A 21702-nucleotide genomic window follows, 5' to 3' on the forward strand; every position below is an offset into this window, starting at 1 on the left:
TCTTCCCCTCAATCATGAGCAATTGTACGCATATTACCTTACAGTCAGGAAAAGAAAAGCATCTTTTATCCTGTGATAAACACAGATACACACATACTTTGGAGATACTGGCAGGTTCAACTCAAGACCAGCACAATACAATGAATACCTAAAAGTGAATATTGCAATGAAGTGAGTCAAATGAATTTGTAGGTTTCCCAGTGCACATGAAGTTATATTTATACTATACTGTTGTCTATTAAGTGTACCATAGCATTATGTCTAAAAAAACCAATGTGTATACCTTAATTTAAAAATAATGTATTGCTTAAAAAATGCCAACCATCATCTGAGGTTTCAGTGAGCTGTAATCTTTTTGCTGGCGCAGGGTTTTGCCTCCATATTGCTGGCTGCTGACTGATCAGGGTGGTGGCTGCTGAAGGCTGGAGCGGCTTTGGCACTTTCTTAAAACAAGAGAGTGATAAAATTTTTCATATCGACTGACCCTTCCTTTCATGAACGATTTCTCTGTAGCATGTGATACCATTTGATAGCATGTACCACAGGAGAACTTCTTTCAGAATTGGAGCCAATCTTCTCAAACCCTGCTGCTACTTTATTAGCTAAGTTTATGCAATATTCTGAATTCGTTGTTAGCTGAGTTTATGCAATATTCTGAATTCTTTGTTGTCATCTCATCAGTCTTCATAATCGTCATAATATCTCCACCAGGATTAGATTCCATTTCAAGAAAACACTTTCTTTACTCATCCATAAGAAGCAACTTCTCATCCGTTCAAGTTTTATCATGAGATTGCAACAGCTCAGTCACAACGTCAGGCTCCACTTCTAATTTCAGTTTTCTTTCTATTTTCACCACACCTGCAGATACTTCCTCCGCTGAAGTCTTGAATCCCCAAAGTCATCCATGAGAGTTGGAATCAACTTCTTCCAAACCCCCCTTTATGTCAATACCTTTACTTCTTCCCGTGAATCACAAATGTGGTGAATGGCACCTAAAATGGTGAATCCTTACGGAAGATTTTCAATTGACTTTGCTCAGATCCACCAGAGGAATCACTATCTGTGACAGCTACAGCCTTACAACATGTAATTCTTAAATAATAACACTTAGAAGTCGAAATTAATCCTTGGCCCATGGGCTGCAGAATGCATGCTGTGTTAGCAGTCACGAGAACAACATTCATCTCATTGTCCATCTCCATCAGAGCTCTTGGGTGACCAGGTGCATTGTCAGTGAACAGTAGTATTTTGAAAAGAATCTTTTTTCTGAGCAGTAGGTTTCAACAGTGAGCTTAAAATATTTAGTAAACCATGCTATAACAGATGTTCTATTACCCAAGATTTATTGTTCCACTTACAGAGCATGGGCAGAGTAGATTTAACATAATTCCTAAAGATCCCAAGATTTTTGGAACGGTAAATGAGCATTGCCTTCAACTTAGTCACCAGCTGCATTCACCCCTAACAAGAGTCAGCCTGTCCTCTGAGCCTTTGAAGCCAGACACTGACTTCTCTCTAGCTATGAAAGTCCGAGATGGCATCTTTTTCCTGTATAAGGCTGTTTCGTGTACAGTGGAAATCTGTTATCCGTCTGTATGCATTGTAGTCTTCATGAATTATCCTGGCTGGACCTTCTGGATGACCCTGCAGCTTCTCTTTCAGCATGCGTTACTTTATCTTGCACTGTTGTGTTATGGAGATGGCTTCTTTCCTTAAACCTCATGAACCAGCCTCTGCTAGTTTCCAACTTTTCTCCTGCAGCTTCTTCACCTCTCTCAGCCTTCACAGAACTGAAGAGACTTAGGCCTTTGCCCTTGCCAGATTAGGCTTTGCTTAAGGGAATGTTGTGGCTGGTTTGATCTCCCATCCAGGCCACTCAAACTCTCTCCGTATCAGCAGTGAGACTGTTTAGCTTCCTTACCATTCATGTATTCACTGAAGTAGCACTTTTAATTTCCTTGAAGAACATTTCCTTTGCACTCACCACTTGGCTGTTTGGTACAAGAGGCCTACTTTTCAGCTTATCTGGGCCTTAGACATGCCTTCCTCACTAAGCTTAATCATTTCTAGCTTTTGGCTTAAAGTGAGGAATGTGTGACCTTTCCTTTCACTTGAACACTTAGAGGCTGTTGTTGGGTTATTAATGGGCCCGACTTCAATACTGTTGTGACTCAGGGAATAGAGAGGCCTGAGGAGAGGAGACAGATGGGGGAACAGCCAGTTGGTGGAGCAGTCAGAACACACACGTTTATGGATTATGCTTGTCGTTCCATATGGGTGTGGTCTGTGGTGCCCCAAAACAATTATGACCGTAACAACAAAAATCACTGATCACAGAACCATAACAAATACAATAACAATGAAAAAGTTTGAAAAATTGTGAAAATTACCAAAATATAACACAGACACACAAAGTTAGCAAATGCTGTTGGGAAAATGTCGCCACTGGACTTGCTCAACACAGGGTTGCCACAAACTTCCATTTGGAAAAAAAAAGCTACTATCTGCAAAGCGCAATAAAGTGAAGCACAGCAAAACAAAGCCTGCCCATAATTCTCTCTAGACTAATCTCTAAGAGAAAAAGAAATGTAGAAAAGCTGCATGTATGGAAATACCATAGTTTCATTTATGATGGGAGAAATCCAGAAACAAATACCTGAGTAAATTGTGCTATATCCAATCAATAAATTATGAGGTCATAAAAGTGATATTTATGAAGATTATGTAATAAATTAAGAAAATGCTTATGATTCCAAAAAATGATATTAAGAGAATGAAGACTTTAAATTATATGCATTATACGATTGCAACATTATTTTTTAAGTGACATATATAAATAAGACCAGAAAGAAACATGCCAAAATATTATTAGTGACTATTAATGCAATGGTTCTGAATCAAGGGTGGCATCTAAGAAATATTTTCAAGGAACTCCTGCTTAGGACCTGTCTGCATAGATTCTGATTCATCTCCAACAAAATGCAAATCCATGATTAAACACTAAGTTGTAAAGAAAATCTTCCATTAAAGAGAAATGATTACGGTTGACCACTGAAGAACATGGATTTGAACTGTGCAGCTCCACTTATATGAGGATTTTTTTATGATACAGTACAGTACTGTAAAAGTATTTTCTTTATGATTTGCTTAATAACATTTTCTTTTCTCCAGGTGACTTTACTGTAAGAGTACGGTATATGATAGATATACAAACTATGTGTCAGTTGACTTTTTATTATCAGTAAGGCTTCTGATCAACAGTGGGCTATTAGTATTAAGTTTGGGGGGAGTCAAAAGTTATATGTAAATTTTTTATTGTGTGTTGGGTCAGCCCCCCTAACCCCTAATATTATCCAATGGTCAACTATATTGTTTCTTATTTTCTATACTATTCAGATTTTCTGAAATAGATTGATGTGCATTATACAACATAAAAGAAACATATAATAACTGAATCCATTAATAGCAATAGTAGCTGCAATTTTTTATTAAACATTTGCTTCAGATATACTGTCTCCTTTAATCATCAAAATAATTTTACTGGATAAATGTTGCTATCCTGATTTTACACATTGATGCAAAAGAAATCAGGTGATTTCCAAAGATCATGAATCTGTAATTAGCACAGTCTGATTCAAAGCTTTCTTGCCTTGTATGTGATAAAATCAAAAGAGAACAAAGTCGTCATTACTTCCAGAGGGTTGGCCTTGGAAATGCCCAATCCCCAATTGATTAGGATGATTTGGGTGACTGGCTTTAGGTTCTTCTTCTTTTGTGTGTTTCAGCATACTGAAAAAATAAGGCCATACCATATATTCTGAGATGGAGGAAGCATTGTGACCGTCAAATATAAGGAGGCCAAGCAATGTCTCACTAGAGAATCAGGAGGAACTATCCTTTGCTTACCCTCTAAGTGTAATTTTAAAATTCATCTTCTTTCACAATGTCTTAACACAATTCTGACAGGGAGAGAATTCTCATTTTTACAGATTCTTAGCTGCTAAAGAGTGTCTATAAAACTCTTCTAGAAAATCTTTATGAAGATAAAAATGTGAGTCATTAGAGGCTAGATTATAAAGGCAGTTTTCAGCACAAAGAGACCACCTGCTTGGTCCTCAGGCTACCTCCTACTAAAGTCACCCTAAGAAAGCTTAAGAGAAAGACCAGGGCTGGCTGCATAGCTGAATTTGATTTTTTCACTTGAAGTTTGACAAATCTATGATCAAGGTATGAAATCAAATAGTTTTCAGGGAGAAGAAATCATTAAGCAAGATTAGGTGTGAGAAAAGATACAATAAGTTAATTAGTAAGTTAATCGTGTCTGAACATTAGACACTGAGCTTGGCAAACATTTGAACGGGGAATTTCCTTTCAACTGCTAATGCTTATAGGGTAATATATATTAAACACTAAATCAGTTTTAGAGTTTGGTTCAGATATTGCTACTAATTAGTTTTGGCTGATATTGAAGTATTTTGTATGCTCCATTTATAAAAGCACTGCTTGTCCATCTGTTCATAGGTTGAAAGTGATTAAAGGATACTTATTTTGGCTGTTGTAAAAGCCAAATACTTTTTAAGCTGCAAATATGTGACAAAACCAGTTAAGGTTGCCAAGTTCAGAAATATATTAAAAGAGATTTGTGATGCTTCCCTCCCCCAATTCCTCTTCCAACCTGCATTATCGAAAAGTAAATATCACTGTTTTCCTGATTAGACTAGCATGCCTCTTTGTCCAAATGCTTTGCAATTTCGTTATAATTTTCACAATTTACCCTGATTTGGATCCTCTGCTACCAAGCTGTGTTGGGGGCTTTCGTTTCCTGTATGTGCAGCCTTGAAGTAGAAACATGTGATGCCCTCGTGCTTTGAATGCCAGATTTGAAAGCAACGTGGGTAACGAGTGAAATAAGTTTGCAGCCTACTTTAATCCCCCACATGAGGTCTGTTCAGTTTGAAAACAATGCATTAAGTTCAGCACAGAGTTTTTTTAAAAAAGAAAGATTTTAAGAACAGGGATGCAGTACATTTCCATGAGTAATATAGTCTTAATGCTATTTAATACTCCATTTTCAAAAATTCCCAATGGGTTTAGTACTTCATGCTATCAAAACCTGTACACTTTGAAAATCAGAGCAGGGCTCCTAGGACTTTTAAAAATAAGATGGATTCTCCTGAAGTGGAAGATAATACCACTTTAATCCAGGCAAACTGTTTCATTTCAATATCTGAATGAAATGCCTTTCCTTCTGTTCCTTATACACTCCCTTTGTATCTTGATCATTCCTCACGATGTCAGCCTGCCCGACCCCCCACCAAATAAAACCCCAAGTGTCTTCCTATTTTTGGCTGCTCCCAATTCCACAGCAATCTCTTTAACTAGATCATATTAAAGGGTGGAGGTTGATATTCTATTGAAAGCCTCTAGAGGTATTTGCTTTGAACAGTTTACTACCTGAAGTTTTCTAACCAGTACCTATCCAGAAATGCAAGTGATAGAATGGGCTGGGAGGATTTCCTCTCCCAGCCCCCCTCACACCTGATTTTCCCCTAAAGTAAATCTCCCAGCCTATTATGTCATATCCATGGAAAGATGGGTTTTGTTATTACTGCTGCTGCTGCTTGGTTTCAATTTATCAACAACTTTTCTTCAAAACAATTTAGGAATATATAAATTCCAAATTCAGTTCAAAAAACACAATTATTCTCTCCCTCACATATAAACATTTTGGAGGAGCACTATTTATTGTGAATTAAAGTGACATTGTCATTTTACATAGTAGAAAAACCAAAGGAGAAAGGAAATGGTATTTTTGTTCAAATTTAACTGATTCTGATTTTATGGTCAAGGTAATCTATGATGCACTTTCAGGGAATTCTCTTTAATACAAACATTTAAAACTCCGTTTTATTGTGCCTACACGTTTTATCTGTAGGGCACTGAAAAAAATTACCTTGAAGACGCCTGAAATGACTAGGATATTCATGCCAAGGGTGTTAAGCGGAGCTAATTCTTCTGTGGCACAACCAGAGTTGTCCATTTTTCATGATCTTACCTATGAAGTAGGGAACAAGAGTTGTCCGCTCTTCCTCCCAATACAGTCATTTGCTCACTCCTCTTGGGGCAGCCCTCGGCTCCTGACCCAAACTTCAGTCTGTCATGGAGGAGAGCTGGCTCTACAGACCACCACCATCAGCCTCCCTCGCCTTTCCTCAAAAAGGGCAGGCAATGAAGACTGGCACACTGTTCACAGATTACTTGTCTCTAAAAGAGAATTCAGGTGACTCTAAAAACATTTTCTGATATTATTCTCAATATTTCAGTCCCAACCACATATATGTTTTAGGGACTGCCATGGCCAGGAATTCAGAGACCCTCATGCAGGCACACATGGAGTGACGGTCGGACTGTGGTAGGTCAAATTCTATGAGAAAAGCAGGAAGTGTGGACAGTCTTCAGAGCAACTTGGAGGAGAAAAAGGGGGGAATTTATAGCCCCTTCTCCCCATGCTTCTGCCCCTTACTCTCCCTCAGTGAATTCTTCCATGGAAAAGTAACTGAAAATCTGGTTTTCCCTGCTGGAGACGTTCATTCATCCTCATTTTACTTGTGGGCAGGATTACTATGATTTATAGATGAGGTTTTATGTGTGTTTCTCCACCCAGGATTCTGCTTGTTGCTCCTCAGACATTTTCATCCTGATTCTATGTAGGAATCACAGCTTCACAGGGCCTTCCCCTTTAATCAGACCCAGCCATTCTTTTTCCCAGGTACGGATTCTATGTAGTCAGTTTCTTCCTCACTCATTGCTACACCCTTCAGCAGACACCAGTGGGATTATGAATATCCCATGCGTATGACAGGCAAAGTAAACTCAAGACTTTTCTAGGTCTTAGCCATCTCTACTCCAAAGAAAGCAGAAGTCCCTAATGCAGCCTGTAGCTAGGCCAACATGCTCTAGCTCTGTTTTACCAGAGAATCCAACTATCAGAACTTCGTTGCTTCACATCTTCTTTGGCCTGCCTACTGGTGTGGTGTTTTTCCATCCAGTTGGGCAAGACTGAAAAAACCATATGGTGCTGACCTAATGATCTTTGGTGACTCTCACTGATTCTGGACACGTTCTAAGATCTAGGCTCCAATGATCCACCACCAGCCTTGCTCCTTTTTGGGTGTACTGCTTTCTTGAGTAGAACCCTTACACAGGAGAATAAGTAATACAAGGAAGACACCAAAGCTCCACAATTAACAACTAAGAGGAAGTTTCCAAATTCTTGGCAATAGTCATAAGCAAGGGCCCAACAGCTCCTGAAGATTCAGAGTCAAGTAGCCATTCTAAAAGCCAGGGAAATAGTCATAAGCCAGGAAAGCCCGGGTAGGTGGAAAATCAGCACAAAGGACAAACCAAGCACCATAAAATGGTATCAGGAAAAAGAAATTGGGAATTGAGGCAACTATTTGACCTGACTTAGCTACCTTTATCCTCTTACAACACTACTAAGGAACAATCCTGAGGAAGGCAGGTCCGGAATACTGAACATGCAACTAAATGATAATACTTGACCTCAAGGTGTGTGAGTTTGGGAACAGCAGTGTTTCCCAGGACATGCAGTTCTCTGGTAGTTGTTTTCCCAGATTTCTTTGCGTCACAAGATTATGGCACTGGAGCACCATCAAGGTGATTCACCACAGCTCGCTCTGCTAACTTGATAACCCTAGCAGAAAGCAACTATGTCATCCTCGGCATCGACAGAGCTGCGAGTCAAGGGGAACACTGGACATAGTCAGATATGCCCCCCAGCTTGCTACTCAAAGTGTGGTCTGAGGACCAGCAGCATCGGCATCACTTGGCATTTACTGGAACTGCAGTATCTCAGGCTGTACTGATTCTATGCTGCTCACGAAGAATGACCATCAGACTGAAAAGGATAGAACAAATAGTCACAGGAGAGAACGGAAGCTCACACCGAGGGAAAGATCTCATAAACAAAACTGAAGCTGCTCTTCGTTAGTTAAATTTTCTGGGCTCAGGCAAATAATTTTCCAGGTTCATCTGTTGATCTGCTGTCTTTGAGAAACTGGACAATGAATGTGACATGACAATTCTGGAGAATGGTAAATGTCTTCATTTTCAAAGAGGAAAGAGTATAAAAATTATGAAGTATGGGCTAGTAAGTATGGACCAGATTTTATCAGTTATCAACTGGATGATATGTAATTAAAGCAGTAATGGTGCCAAGAGCCAGAATGTGCATAAAAACAATGTCATGCTACCTTGAATTTCTTTGATTTTATTTTAATTTTATTATTTATTCTTGTTTTGTTTTTACTAGATTGCTATACCAGGGAATGATCTGTGATGTTTCCAAATGTCAGGAAGGCAATTTTCAAGGTTCTCATAAAATCTTTGTGAACTAGGTAGAGAAATATAAGCTAATTAGGTGGTTTTGGATGATAGGATGGATAGTATTATTACTAACTGAGATAAGGAATATAGGAGAGATTTGGAGAGGGGCATACATAATTATTTCAGTTTTGAGAAATGGCTATGGGATAGTCCAGAAAAGATACCAGTAAGCAGTAGAAAATTTGAAATAGAAGCTACAAATCACTAGAAAGGGAAGAAAATTGATTAGAAGACAGAGAAAAGATCAAAAAATGTAATTAATGCATTGAACAAATATTCATTCATTCATTCATTCATTCAGTGTAAGATGCTCTTCTAGCACTGAAAATACACTAGTAAATAAAACAGAAAATTCCCCGCCTGCACTGGGCTTATATTCTAGTGGGAAACACAAACAGTAATCACAATAAACAACTTAACTACACAGTATGTAAGAAGGCAATGTGTGTTGTGATTAAAGAACTAAATAAAGCAGGGAAGATAGGGAGTGTGAGCAGGGGTGGAAGATATCATTTTAAATGTGTATCATGGCAGGTATGGGATTCTTGGAAAGGTACTATGTGAACTAATTATCTTAGGTAAATGTGACAAGGAGCTAAATCCAATGTTGGAATGTGACAGCTTTACTTGCAAAGCTCTGCAATTGGTTAATGTATATGATTGTACAGATAATTCCTCTCAGACCTATGAAGATGGTTAGGTACCCTTCCTCCATCACTGCAATTACCACATTACTTTATAATTATCTCTGGGTCTACCACCCTTCTATACCCTGAATTCCCCAAGAACAACAACTTTTCTTTGTGTGCTTGGCAATATATAGTGAAGAAAACAGGGGCAGAGAAAGAGAAGAGGGATGAGAGGAGAACAAAATGGAGATACATTTGAATAACTGGGGTCTTAGGGTTTGCTTGTTTAGGGTTTTTTTGTTTTTTGTTTTTCAGAATTTAAATCAATGTGAGTATTGCCCTTAAGAAACTGCTCACCAAAACTGACATAATGGGCTTCGTGCATTGATCCGCAGTGGTCCCACTCTAGATTGCATACATAAAATTACATCTGAAATACTGTGTTTTTTTCCTAAGCAACAAACTGCAAAAGGGATACTTTTGAGTATGGTGGGCACTTGTCCCATTCCTCTGTTTCATACCTCCTTCTCTTTCGCAGAACTGCACTTCTTCCACTCATGTGACTCCTACATCATTTGTCCAGGGCTGATCATGTCATTCACGTTGGAAGGTCAGCCAGAGTAATCCGGAGAGGGGGTTTTGGGGGGGTATAGTAAGAGACATTTCCTTTTGGTAAGAGCAGGAAGTAAGTCAATTGCAAATAGCTGGAAGTCAGCTATTTTCCTTAACACATGGAGGAAAAAAATCCATAGTAAGAGGTATTAAAGTCACGCAGGAGCAAGCAGAGATTTCAAATAAATGAAAAGAGAGTACATCTTGAAGACATTACATCTGACCTCTGAACAACATGGGTGTTAGAGGCACTGAACCCCTGTGCAATAAAAAATTGAGTATAACTTTTGACTCTCCAAAAAACCTAACTACTAATAGCCTACTGTTGACTGGAAGCCTTAATGATAACATCCACAGTCAATTAACACATATTTTGTATGCTATGTGTATCATATACTGGACTCTTACAATGAAGTAAGCTGGAAAAAATGTCACTAAGAAAATCATAAGGAAGAGAATATAGATTTATCATACTTTTACAGTACTATACTGAAAAAAAAAATCCTCATATAAGTGGACCCTTGCAGTCCAAACCCACTTTGTTCAAGGGCCAACTGTACTTGAGTTTGTGGAACCAGCTGAACCTGAGATGTTGAACAGATAGAAAGAACAGATGTCTACCATACTCTACTCTCTTGGAATCTCCACTTACGTGAGCATACGGAATCAAGTATCATTTTGCTTAAACTAAGTTGAGTTACCATTCTAATGAAGATGTTGTAAAACCATTTTATGTATATAAACTGAAGGGCTTAATCTAAAAAGAGAAGATGGATAACTAGGGTGGTGGCTTCAAGAAGACAAAATCAGGACCAATGGGTTACTAGCTCAAGGGACATAGGTGATGAGCTTCACACAGAGAAGTGTTTGAAAATCAGAGCAGTCCTTAGAATTAAATGGGATGCCACTTGAACAGAAGCATTATGAATCTCTGGAGTTTTCAAGTAAAGATGTACCCCTTGGATAGAGGGTTTCAGTAGAAAATCTCTAAGGTTCCTTAAACTCTGTGATTCTATTATTCTCAAAGGCAAAACACACAAGTGGAAATATTGTTGGAGAAATACTGTTCCCCATATTTTATTTTCAAAAATTCTTACGCTGAATGCTGACCTAGAAAAAAACTGCTCGTGGAAGATATCTAACCATAAACAAGCTAATGTTACATTATTAGGTAACAAAATTTCCGAAGAGATCAAAGGCAAGTTATCAGGCAATAAATAGTAAGCCTGTATTGAGATAAAGTAAGAGGACTTGACCCCTTCCAGGAAAAAATGGTAATGAACCAATACAGTAATTTCAGAGTTTTAAGGAAGCATCCAAGTACCCACCTAAATTTCCAGACTCTGAAATGTGAATTTCATAGTTACATATGGCAATAAATGTATTAGATTCCATTATATCAAAAAAGAGAAAATTTAGAATAGTGCAATTTTATGTTTTATTAACATATTAGTTACTGACATCCTGTTGCTACTCTCCTTTTAGTTCCAGTACACTACAAAATAGTAAGGAAGAAGTATGTAATTATTCCACATCTACATATTTACATGAACTATCTGGACGCTTAAAATCCTAAAGAATAAAAAAAAGTAAAAAAAATAAGGAACTTAGGGGTTCCAAAATGGTATACTTTTTCAAAGATGGTGTATTCAAATAACATTTTTATCATCCAGAATTGAAACAGATACTAAAAAGGTGAAAGGCTGATGGCCAGCCTCTGGACTTATTATAACTAGAAAGTTAATATTATGAATCAACACTAGAATGTTTTTCCTCTATGAATTAAAGATCTGTCAACTGTACTCTTCTATACTTGCAAATCAGTCCGTTATTAAAAAAAGAATTACGTGCTTTAGAAATTCAACAAAAGGCAAATTTATCACTGAGGTCATATGAATCTGCAAGGGATTAACAGCTCACTGCAGAGAGACATCAAAAGAAAATAAGTGTCTTATTCATGGAATACAATAGGCTATCTGAAGGAAAAAGAAGATACTTGCCATATGGTTAGAGGTACTAAACAAATTCAAGTAGACATCAAGGAAGACTGTTTATATATATAAAGAAAATCTCACAGAAAAAAATGTATAGTATCCTCATAATCATACAAAAGATTATAACTGATAAAACTCCTGGCTCACAATTTTCGCTTAGATGGTGAGAATGGACTCTGCATATGCTGATGCATTATTTCCCTTTACCTAATCATGTAAACTGCATTTGATACTTTACATTAAAGATACCATATAAAAATAAGAGAAAATAGTTTAAGCATCAAGAAGTTAATGGAGGGATTGTTTAAAAGATGACAGTAGGAAAAGATAAGGTCCTACTTCATTGCAAAATATCATTCATTCTTTACCTTTACTGAGTGTAAAAAATAAACATATACATAACTCATGTATAAATTACATTTTTTAAACTAAAAATTAAGAGTTACATCTATTTGTAATTCTTTCTGGTTTAGAAATCTTATATTAGGTATTTTACTTTGAAAACATAAAATTCACAAAAATGTTCCTTTAACAATTCTAATTGAACTGAGTTTGTTTGGCTTTCTTTGAAAAGATTAACTCAACCTCCGCTTAATAATGGTTTCAGGTTTTCTCAACCATAGTTTAATCTAATGGATTTCTACCAATCTTCTGATACTTAAGAGAGTTTCAACAATCTCAAAATTTATTATTTAAATGGAAATACTGAAGAAATAGAAACCATTCAAAAACTCAATTTTATAAATGTTCATCTATGAAAATTATATTCTATAAATGTTGGGCAAGGGTGTGTATGTAATGAATATTTACAGCAGAATTAGAAAATCGAGGCAATAAGATCATCTCTTTCTCATAAAAATACACAAATATATATATTTAAGAATGCAAAAATAAAAGCAAGACGCCACTTTTCAGAGACTACAACCTACTAAATTCAACCCAAATGTACTGGAGTTGAGAACTATAGCTTCTTGTTTAATAATAACGATAATGAAAAGTCTTATGTACACCTGTACACATATTTGTATGGACAAATGTACCTAAGCATTACAATGCCCTCTTTTCTTCTCCTTCTAAATTTTGAGTTCTTCCCAGTTGAAAAAACAGGGAGATAAGACGAAAGAAAGAAAGAAAGAAAGAAAGAAAGAAAGAAAGAAAGAAAGAAAGAAAGAAAGAAAGAGGAAGGAAGGAAGGAAGGAAGGAAGGAAGGAAGGAAGGAAGGAAGGAAGGAAGAAAGAAAGAAAAAAGAAAGAAAGAAAGAAAGAAAGAAAGAAAGAAAGAAAGAAAGAAAGAGAAAGAAAGAAAGAAAGAAAGAAAGAAAGAAAGAAAGAAAGAAAGAAAGAAAAAGAAAGAAAGAAAGAAAGAAAGAAAGAAAGAAAGAAAGAAAGAAAGAAAGAAAGAAGAAGGAAAGAAAGAAAGAAAGAAAGAAGGAAAGAAAGAAAAGAAATTTGAAAACTTGTCTTTTAGGCTTATGATCATTGAAGATTAGGACAGAAATGATCATGACTCTGCCTTATCAACCACCATTTATCTATGGAAGGTAACTGGTCCCACTCCCTCCCAAGAATTGGAGTGGGTGCACAGATTTGACGTGACTCCAAATCCAGGGCAGCATCAGCATTTTTAGGTAGCTTAATTTCCTCGCCCCACCTTCTAAGAGACAAGGGAGTGTCTCCTTAAAAAATACTGCTGAGTAGGTGCATAAACCAGCCCTATATGCCAAATGTAGAGGGTTCCTGCAAAGCTTGTGGGTATGTGTGAATGAATTCCATCATTTTTTCTTTTTTTTCTGTAACTAAGAAGAGGAGAGGAAAAAAACAAACTCTCTTGTATTTACTGTAGCCTGGCAGTGGTAATATACATGTGACATATTTTTACCCTTGAAATGCAAAAGTACTTTAGAAATTGGCCAGTAACTTATTGAAGTTTACTGATGACTGATGGGAGGTTATAATACACTCTGCCTCATGCAGACTCTAAGGAAAACTCTAGCTGAAAATATATGGGAAATTCCTCTCCAACAAGAAAAATCCTTCAGGCCAAGCTTACAGGGTCCCAACATTCGGATTTTAAAGTAACAAATCAAAACCACTTTGAGATATTACCTTACACCAGTTAGAATGGCAAAAACTGACAAGGCAGGAAACAACTAATGTTGGAGAGGATGTGGAGAAAGGGGATTCCTCTTACACTGTTGGTGGGAATTCAAGTTGGTACAGCCACTTTGGAAAACAGTGTGGAGGTCCCTTAAAAAGTTAAAAGTTGAGCTACCCTATGATCCAGCAATTGCACTACTGGGTATTTACCCCAAAGATACAGACGTAGTGAAGAGAAGGGCCATATGCACCCCAATGTTCATAGCAGCATTGTCCACAATAGCTAAATCGTGGAAGGAGCCGAGATGCCCTTCAACAGATGACTGGATTAAGAAGATGTGGTCCATATATACAATGGAATATTACTCAGCCATCAGAAAGAGCGATTACCCAAGATTTGCAGCAACATGGATGGGACTGGAGGAGATTATGCTAAGTGAAATAAGTCAAGCAGAGAAAGACAATTATCATATGGTTTCACTCATTTATGGAACATAAGAAATAGGAAGATCAGTAGGAGAAGGAAGGGAAGAATGAAGGGGGGGTAAACAGAAGGGGGAATGAACCATGAGAGACTGTGGACTCTGGGAAACAAACTGAGGGCTTCAGAGGGGAGTGGGGTGGGGGATTGGGATAGGCCAGTGATGAGTATTAAGGAGGGCACATATTGCATAGTGCACTGGGTGTTATACACAAATAATGAATCATGGAACATGGCATCAAAAACTGGGGGTGTACTGTATGGTGACTAATATAATAAAATAATTATTTTAAAAAAATAAAATAATAAAGTTACATGGAACTTCTATGACATAGAAATGGTGCAAGATTTCAAATAAACAAGAAAATATTAACATTGTTTCACTTAGATCCTTGCAACGAAATGTCTGTATGTGATGTATTTACAACTTTATATTGTTCACCACCTTGCTTTATTTTCACATTGTTTCCCTCTCCCTGGGATTCTATTCTAGTGATACTTTTTAATCACTACAGCCACTCTAAGATTTGCAGACTCATGAAGTAAGGTTTCAGTCTACTTCTCTTAAGTAATCATCAGAAAGGTTGTTAACATTTAACATACTAACAGCATAAAGCAGCATGACTGGTAAAAAATACTGAGAATTAAGGGTTGGATCCTAGTTAACAGTTCCGTTTTTTGGGTTTTTTTGTTTTGTTTTGTTTTTTACTTTTGTGACCTTTTAGAAGTCACTTAATCTTTTTGAATCTCCGTTTCCTCAACTAGAAATTAAAAGGATTAAAAAGACCTCTAAACTTCTCTTCAGCCATTATTCACTAAAATGTTTAAGATATCCCTGCAAAAATTAGCAAGATATCCCTGCAAAACTTTGCCATAGCTCTTTATGCCTGCAACAGATGGTAGACCATACAGGAAAATGTTTAGCATTCAGATTAGCTGGCTGGCTCCAGTAAAATAACTATAATAAACACTCATCTTTCAGACTGTACAATTTTTTAATCATTGAAAGGGCTGGATTAGATTTTAATTTAGTGACACCTACAAGGAAAAAAAAAACTCCTCAATCAAGCCAACCAGGTAAGGAATATTTACAGGAAAAAGACTTACATAAGATCAGCTGGCTTTAACACCACTAAATAGTTATAAAAAACAGCCTTCTTTTCTTTAAAGCAGGTTTTTGATAACAAATTCAATTTCTTTAATAGACATGGGTTATCCAAATGTTCCATTTATTCTTCTGTCAGTTTGGTATGTTATCTTTTTTCAAAGAATTTGTCCACTTCATCTTAGTTGTTGCATGTAGTAGGCATGAAGTTATTCACATCTCTTTTATTTTTAATATCGGAATTTGTGTTTTATCTCTTCTTTTTCTTAATCAGTTTTGTTATGACCTTACAAATTTTATTAATCAATTTTTGGCTTTGTTAACTTGCTATATTGTTTCTCTGTGGTTTAGTTCATTGCTTTCTTATCTCTATAATGAATGTTATATGTGCACTGAAAAAAATGTATATTACACGGTTGTTGACTGTAGTTTTCTATAAATGTCTATTAAGTCAAATTACTTGGTGGCTTGTTCAAATCCGCGATATCACTATTTATTCTTTTTACTAATTTTCCTATTACTAAAAGAGCCGTGGGAAAATTTTCCAGTCATCATTATGGAGTTGTCATCCATTTTACTCTTTAATCCTGTCAAGTTTTGCTTTATTTATGTTGAATCTCTATTACTAAGGCATACACGTTTAGGATTATTATCTAATTCTGATTGACCCTTTTACAATTACAAAGTGTCCGTCCCCTTTGTCTCCGGAAATAGTCCTCGAAGTCTACCTTGATGTTAATACAGCCACTCTAGCACTCTTATGCTAGCTTTTTTTCATTGCTTATCTTTGACTCTCCTTTTACCTCACATTCATTTTTATAGAGAGCAGAGAGTTGGGCCTTGCTTTTTTATCCAGCCTGATGAGCTCTTACATTTAAGTATACTGTTTGTTCTGTATATTTAATATAAATATTGCTACAGTTGGGTTTAAGTCTACCATTTTCTATTTGTTATTTATTTACTCAATATGTCCCACTTTGCTGTCTTCTTTTGGGTTAACTGAACCATTTTAGATATTCCATTTTAGTTTCTGTACTAACTTTCAGGTTTGCCTTTTTGTATTAATAGTTGTTCTCGGATTTGTAACATGAATTCTTAACTTACCACACTCTACTTAGAATTAATACTGCTACACAAAAAATGAAAGAAACCTGTAAGAGAATAACTCTATTTCTTTTGCTATTAGTGACACATATTTGCATCTACCTAACTTATAAGTAACATAATGTTATAATTTTTCCTTGAATGGTCAATTTTAAAGAATTTTCTTTAAAAAATATATATATATTCTTTTAGGGATGTCTGTGTGGCTCAGTCAGTAAGTGTCTTCCTTCAGCTCAGGTCATGATCCCAGGGTCCTGGGATCAAGTCCCACATCTGACTCCTTGTTCAGCAGGGAGCCTGCTTCTCCCTCTGCCTGATGCTCCCCCTGCTTGTGCTTTCTCTTTCTCTGACAAATAAACAAAATAAAATCTTAAAAACATACTTTAAAATATATATATTCTTTTATATTGATCAATACATATTTTCTATTTTGAATCTTCTTTATCTCTTCTTGTAGATTCAAATTCTCATCAGGTGTCATTTCCTTTCAGCACAAAGAACTTCCTTTAACATTCCTGAAGTGCAGATCAGCTGACAGTAAGTTCTCACTTCTTTAATTTAACTGAAAATTGTTTTTTTCATCCTCAATGCTGTGAGATAGTTTCATTAGATACAGAATTATCAGTTGATAATTTCTTTCTTTCAGCACTTTACATTTCTAATTTTATAGCCTTCTGTCCTCCATCATTTCTGATGAGAAGACATCCAACATTCTGAAAATTATAACCCTCTGAATAAAGTGTATTTCCCCCCTGGTTATTTCCAAAGTTTTTTCTTTGCCTTTGATTCTCAACTCTGACTATGCTGTGCCTGCATGGGGTTTTTCTCGGATTTATGTTGCTTAGTTGTGATGATCTTGGATATGTAAAGACGTTTTTCATTAAATTTAGGAAAAATTCAGCTATTATTTCTTCAACCATTTTTTCTGCCTCTTTTTATTTCTCTTATCCTTTTGAGACTCCAATACATATATGGTAGTCCACTTGATATTAAATTATAGGTCAGTAAGGCTTTGTTCATTTTTAGTCTAATTATAGTTTACTTTGCCTCAGACACGCCCTATAGATCTACAAGTTTACTGACCTTTTCTACTGTCTTTCCCAATATGTTGTTCAACCCATCCAATGACATTTTCATATCAGATACCATATTTCTCAGTTCCAGAATTTTTATTTGATTATTTTTTTATCTTTTCTATTTCTACACTGGCATTCTCTGTTATTATGAACTTCGTTTCCTTTAGGGCCTTGAACATTTGTAACAGCTAATTCAAAGCTCTTGCCTGTTAATTCCAACATCTGAGATAACTTTTTCTTTGATGTAAGCCAGATTTGCCTGTTTCTTCATGTCTAGTATTTTATTTACTGTATATAAACATTGTACATTGTAGAGATTCTGGGTTCTGTTATTGTCCTCGAAGGAATGTTGAATTTTTTTTATTCTAGGTGGTGGTTGATTTACTGGTTTATCATATTTAACTTGTCAAGGCTTGGTTTTATGCTTTTGTTAGGGCAAATCAATTTGTTTGGTCCTTAGTACTAAGGTGAATCCCTTATTCCTGCAAATAGTCTCCATTCCTTAGGTGTTGGCCTTCTAAGACTTCCATGGAAAGACTGAGGTGTTCACTAAATTCCCATCACTCGGTAGGACTTAAAACTCCAATTTCTGTCTCCTTCCATGATGAACAGCAATCTGCCTAGGCTTTAAGTTCCATAGATGTAAGGAGTCTATTGTTTTCACTTTGTCCTTAGCACCTAAAATAGCAGGTGCTTGATGTTCATTATTAAATGTATAAACTATCAGTACTAAAATAATATTTGGTGGATTAATGAATGGATGTATTACCAGTGAATAAGAAAACACAAGTGTGAAACCTGTCCTTCTAAGAAACTTCACTGTTACCCTTCCACAGTCCCTTCTTTCCATTTCACTGTCCAATCTACCTCACAAAATCGATAGTTTTTCACTAAAGTTTGTCAACAAATTTGCTACATATAGTAGCAAAGCAATCTAAAGAATTCCTCACAGATTCACTGAAAGGCATGCTTTTAGCATAGTGAATTGTAGTATCCTGTTTCTATTACACAAAACAGCTGAAGCATTATATACATATTGTTATACTGCTTTTCCCAGGTACTACATAGTAAGCTCCAGCCTGGCCTACTGAACGATCATTAAAATACTCCAAAAAAAAAAGATTTTTTTTCTCCTTGCCTTAGTCGGATTAAAAGGAAACACTGAAAATGATATGCTAAAAACTTGAGCTTTCAACAACGTGTACTTCTTTAAACCTAGATACTTAAGTCCAGATAAAACCCAAAACAAGCACATTAATTTATACTTTTCTGCTGTCCTACAAAAGATACGCCAGGGGAAAAAAAAAAAAAAAGAGGTATACCCGGGTCCTGGCTTTGGTACCGGCTTTGGTTTGACAGGCTGTTGCTCTTTCTTCATTAAGGTTCTCTAGAATAAGAGAAAGAAGAATTGACTTAAGTAGGAAAACAACTTCATTGTGTGTAAAATTATAATTTCATTAACGTTCTATTCAAAGGGAGAAAGAACTGTTCCATTCTAATATATATTACAAACCTAAACACTAATGTAAGTTGGTACGTATACCATGAACAGAAACATCCAAAATGCAGTCAGGAATATCAAGGGCCCTAAGTAACCAGGAGCCAGGAGACCACTGGGGAAATACACAACCACACCTGGATGGAACATGAACTTTCAGATTGTGCCAACCACAAATGGCTACATTTGTGTTGCCATTCTCAGAATGAGGTTCACAGAGCTGAACTCCAACTTAGCACCTGGTATAGCAACCTATCCTAAATAGACCGACATTAATTATTTTTACTCACACCAGTCAGAGTTCTTGCACAACAAGTTATATAAGCCTGAAGTTTTGCCTGTATATGCTCTGTCCTTTTCCTCCCTTCTTGGAGCATATTTTAGTTTCCTCCTGAATCAGTGTCTCCTGGGTTGGAATTCCTAAAGACCCCAAATAAACTTTTGGTTTGCTTTGCAGTCTAAGTACTTTCCTGTTTGACAATACTCAGAGGAGTATGACCATTGAGCTCCCTCTAGCACCTTTTGGCACCCAGGAATACAATTCCTACTGATCGTTCCAGGGAGGAAATAGCCATACAAATCTATTACAGATGAGAATTTATTTATTTACTTATGTGTCCTCTGTCTTATAAAAAAGATTCAAGGCAGCTTACAAAAAATACAGTACACGTGAAAAGGAAAATAAGAAAATCAGGTTAAAGATGAAATATGGATAGGAAAATAATATTTTCTGATATTACATGACGTGTCACACAGATGTGGCTCTCAAATCCCTAGCTATCAAAATGTTATGGACTGAATTGTGTTCCCCCAAAATTCATACACTGAAGCCCTAATCCCCAATGTGACTACATTTGGAAATAAGGTCTTGAGGTTAAATGAGGTCATAAGGGTGAAGTCCTAATCCAACAGACCTTGTGGCTTTATAAGAAGAGGAAGAGATGCCAGGGACACGTGTGCACAGAGAAAAGGCCATGTGAGGACAAGCAAGAAGCAGCCATCTATAAGCCAAGGAGAGAGGACTCAGGATAAACCAACTCTGCTATCATCTTCATCTTAGACTTCCAGCCTCCAGAACTGTGAAAAGATTCATTTCTGCTCTACAAGCTACGCAGTCTGTGGTATTTTATTATGGCAGGCCTGGCGAACTAATACACAAAGTAACAAAGAAAACACAGTGGTTCTAATATTCATAATGTCTATAAGAGAAGCAAACTTCTTGTGAAAATTTCTTCCATGAGGTCTTCAAAAGAAGCCTACTGTAATGTGATGGTCAGCTTCAGCAGCATCTGTTCAGCAATTACAACAAATTAATGTAGTTTGTTGTTGTTGTTGTTGTTGTTGTTTTACAATATTTCAATATCGGTCAACAGTTAAAAGAACAACTCGGGAAGATAATTCTACAAGACCACAGAATAACTGGCCATTCCCTCTCCGGTCATTCAGCATGATCCAAAGGTTAAACTGATACCGACAGGCATTGATGAATTGCATATCTACTTTATAACCCGCCACAACAATTATTTTGCACAAAATAGCTTTTGAAAAAAATGGTCTCAGATAAGAGGAATTTGGGGTAGTCTTGATAAATGAGTAAAAGGTTAATGGATTTTGGATTGTTTGTTTTGTCTTCCCCTTCAGACTCTATAAGAAGTCAGGAATAGCAAACATCTTGGTTATTGTTATATGGTATGCTCGTGATACCACAAGGAAAATGCTTATTTTAGTTTTGCTTTTTAAGTTTCAAATATGTGTTTAACCACTATTTGACAACTGAAGCAAAAGAAGTCTCTTATATAAAATCTCAAAATACATAAAGGATAAATATAAAGATGAAATGTGGAAAAGAGCTGTGTTTGTACTGCAAAAATAGTATTAGGACATAAGAATGATTATTTTTAAATAGTTTAAGCAAATTATAACTCTCTCTTTTAAAGTTAAATTCATTCTGTCTCATACTGCTCTCTCAGATGCAATCTAATTTGTATATGTTAATTTGTATTTTATGCCATTCATTTTTTAAGATCGAAGATTAACTTTTCTTCTATAATTATGTTAGAATGCCACAATAACCTTGAGAATTAGTTTGTAACATCTCTCAACTACTTGTTACTTTTAGAATTCCCTGCTGATGTTTTCATTTTCAAAGTAAACAATCATCCTCAAGAATAATACTGTACTTTAAAAAATTTATGTACAACATGTAGGTGATAATAAAACATGAAGCAGGATCTATATATTTTAAATGTTGCCCTCAAGATGTTCCAAGACATGTATGCATGGCTACAAAAATACTAATGACTACAAAGATTAACTTCAACCAATATATTCCGTACTTTAGCACAAAACAATGTGCTTGGCTTAGAACACGCTGTCCGTATGTGATACTACTATTTATGCTTGCCAACTTAATATTTTTTTAACTGCTTCCTTCTTGGCCAGACTAACTGAATTGGCATGTTCTCCATGATGAAGGGTGTCAAATGTGAAGGCTGCTAAGTAAAACAGCCTCAGACAAACATTCTTGAGGATTTTCATTACTAAGATAGTCTCTGATTTTTTCCAGTTACTCTCTTGCAAGTTCATTGAATTCACAACCTCCACTGTGTCCTCTCTTTGTATCTAACAGAATTAGAAACTGGTTTTTGTTTTGGATTTTTTGGGGGGGTGAGGGTGGTCTCCTTTTTGCAAAATCAGC

The 21702-nt window shown here is 36.3% G+C and overlaps 1 protein-coding gene across 1 annotated transcript in view; it reads right to left on the reverse strand.

Moving 5' to 3' along the window:
• Positions 1–21702, reverse strand: part of IQCM (IQ motif containing M) — a 338360-nt gene that overhangs the window by 187113 nt on the left and 129545 nt on the right. Inside the window, exon 7 of the mRNA XM_087866408.1 lies at positions 18829–18893. Coding sequence (XP_087722534.1) covers positions 18829–18893 — 65 coding nt within the window. The remainder of the gene's footprint in view (positions 1–18828; positions 18894–21702) is intronic.

The sequence above is a fragment of the Ursus americanus genome, chromosome 13 (assembly GCF_024610735.1).
Source record: "Ursus americanus isolate L20-20 chromosome 13, mUrsAme1.1.p, whole genome shotgun sequence".
Taxonomy (NCBI): Eukaryota; Metazoa; Chordata; class Mammalia; order Carnivora; family Ursidae; genus Ursus; species Ursus americanus.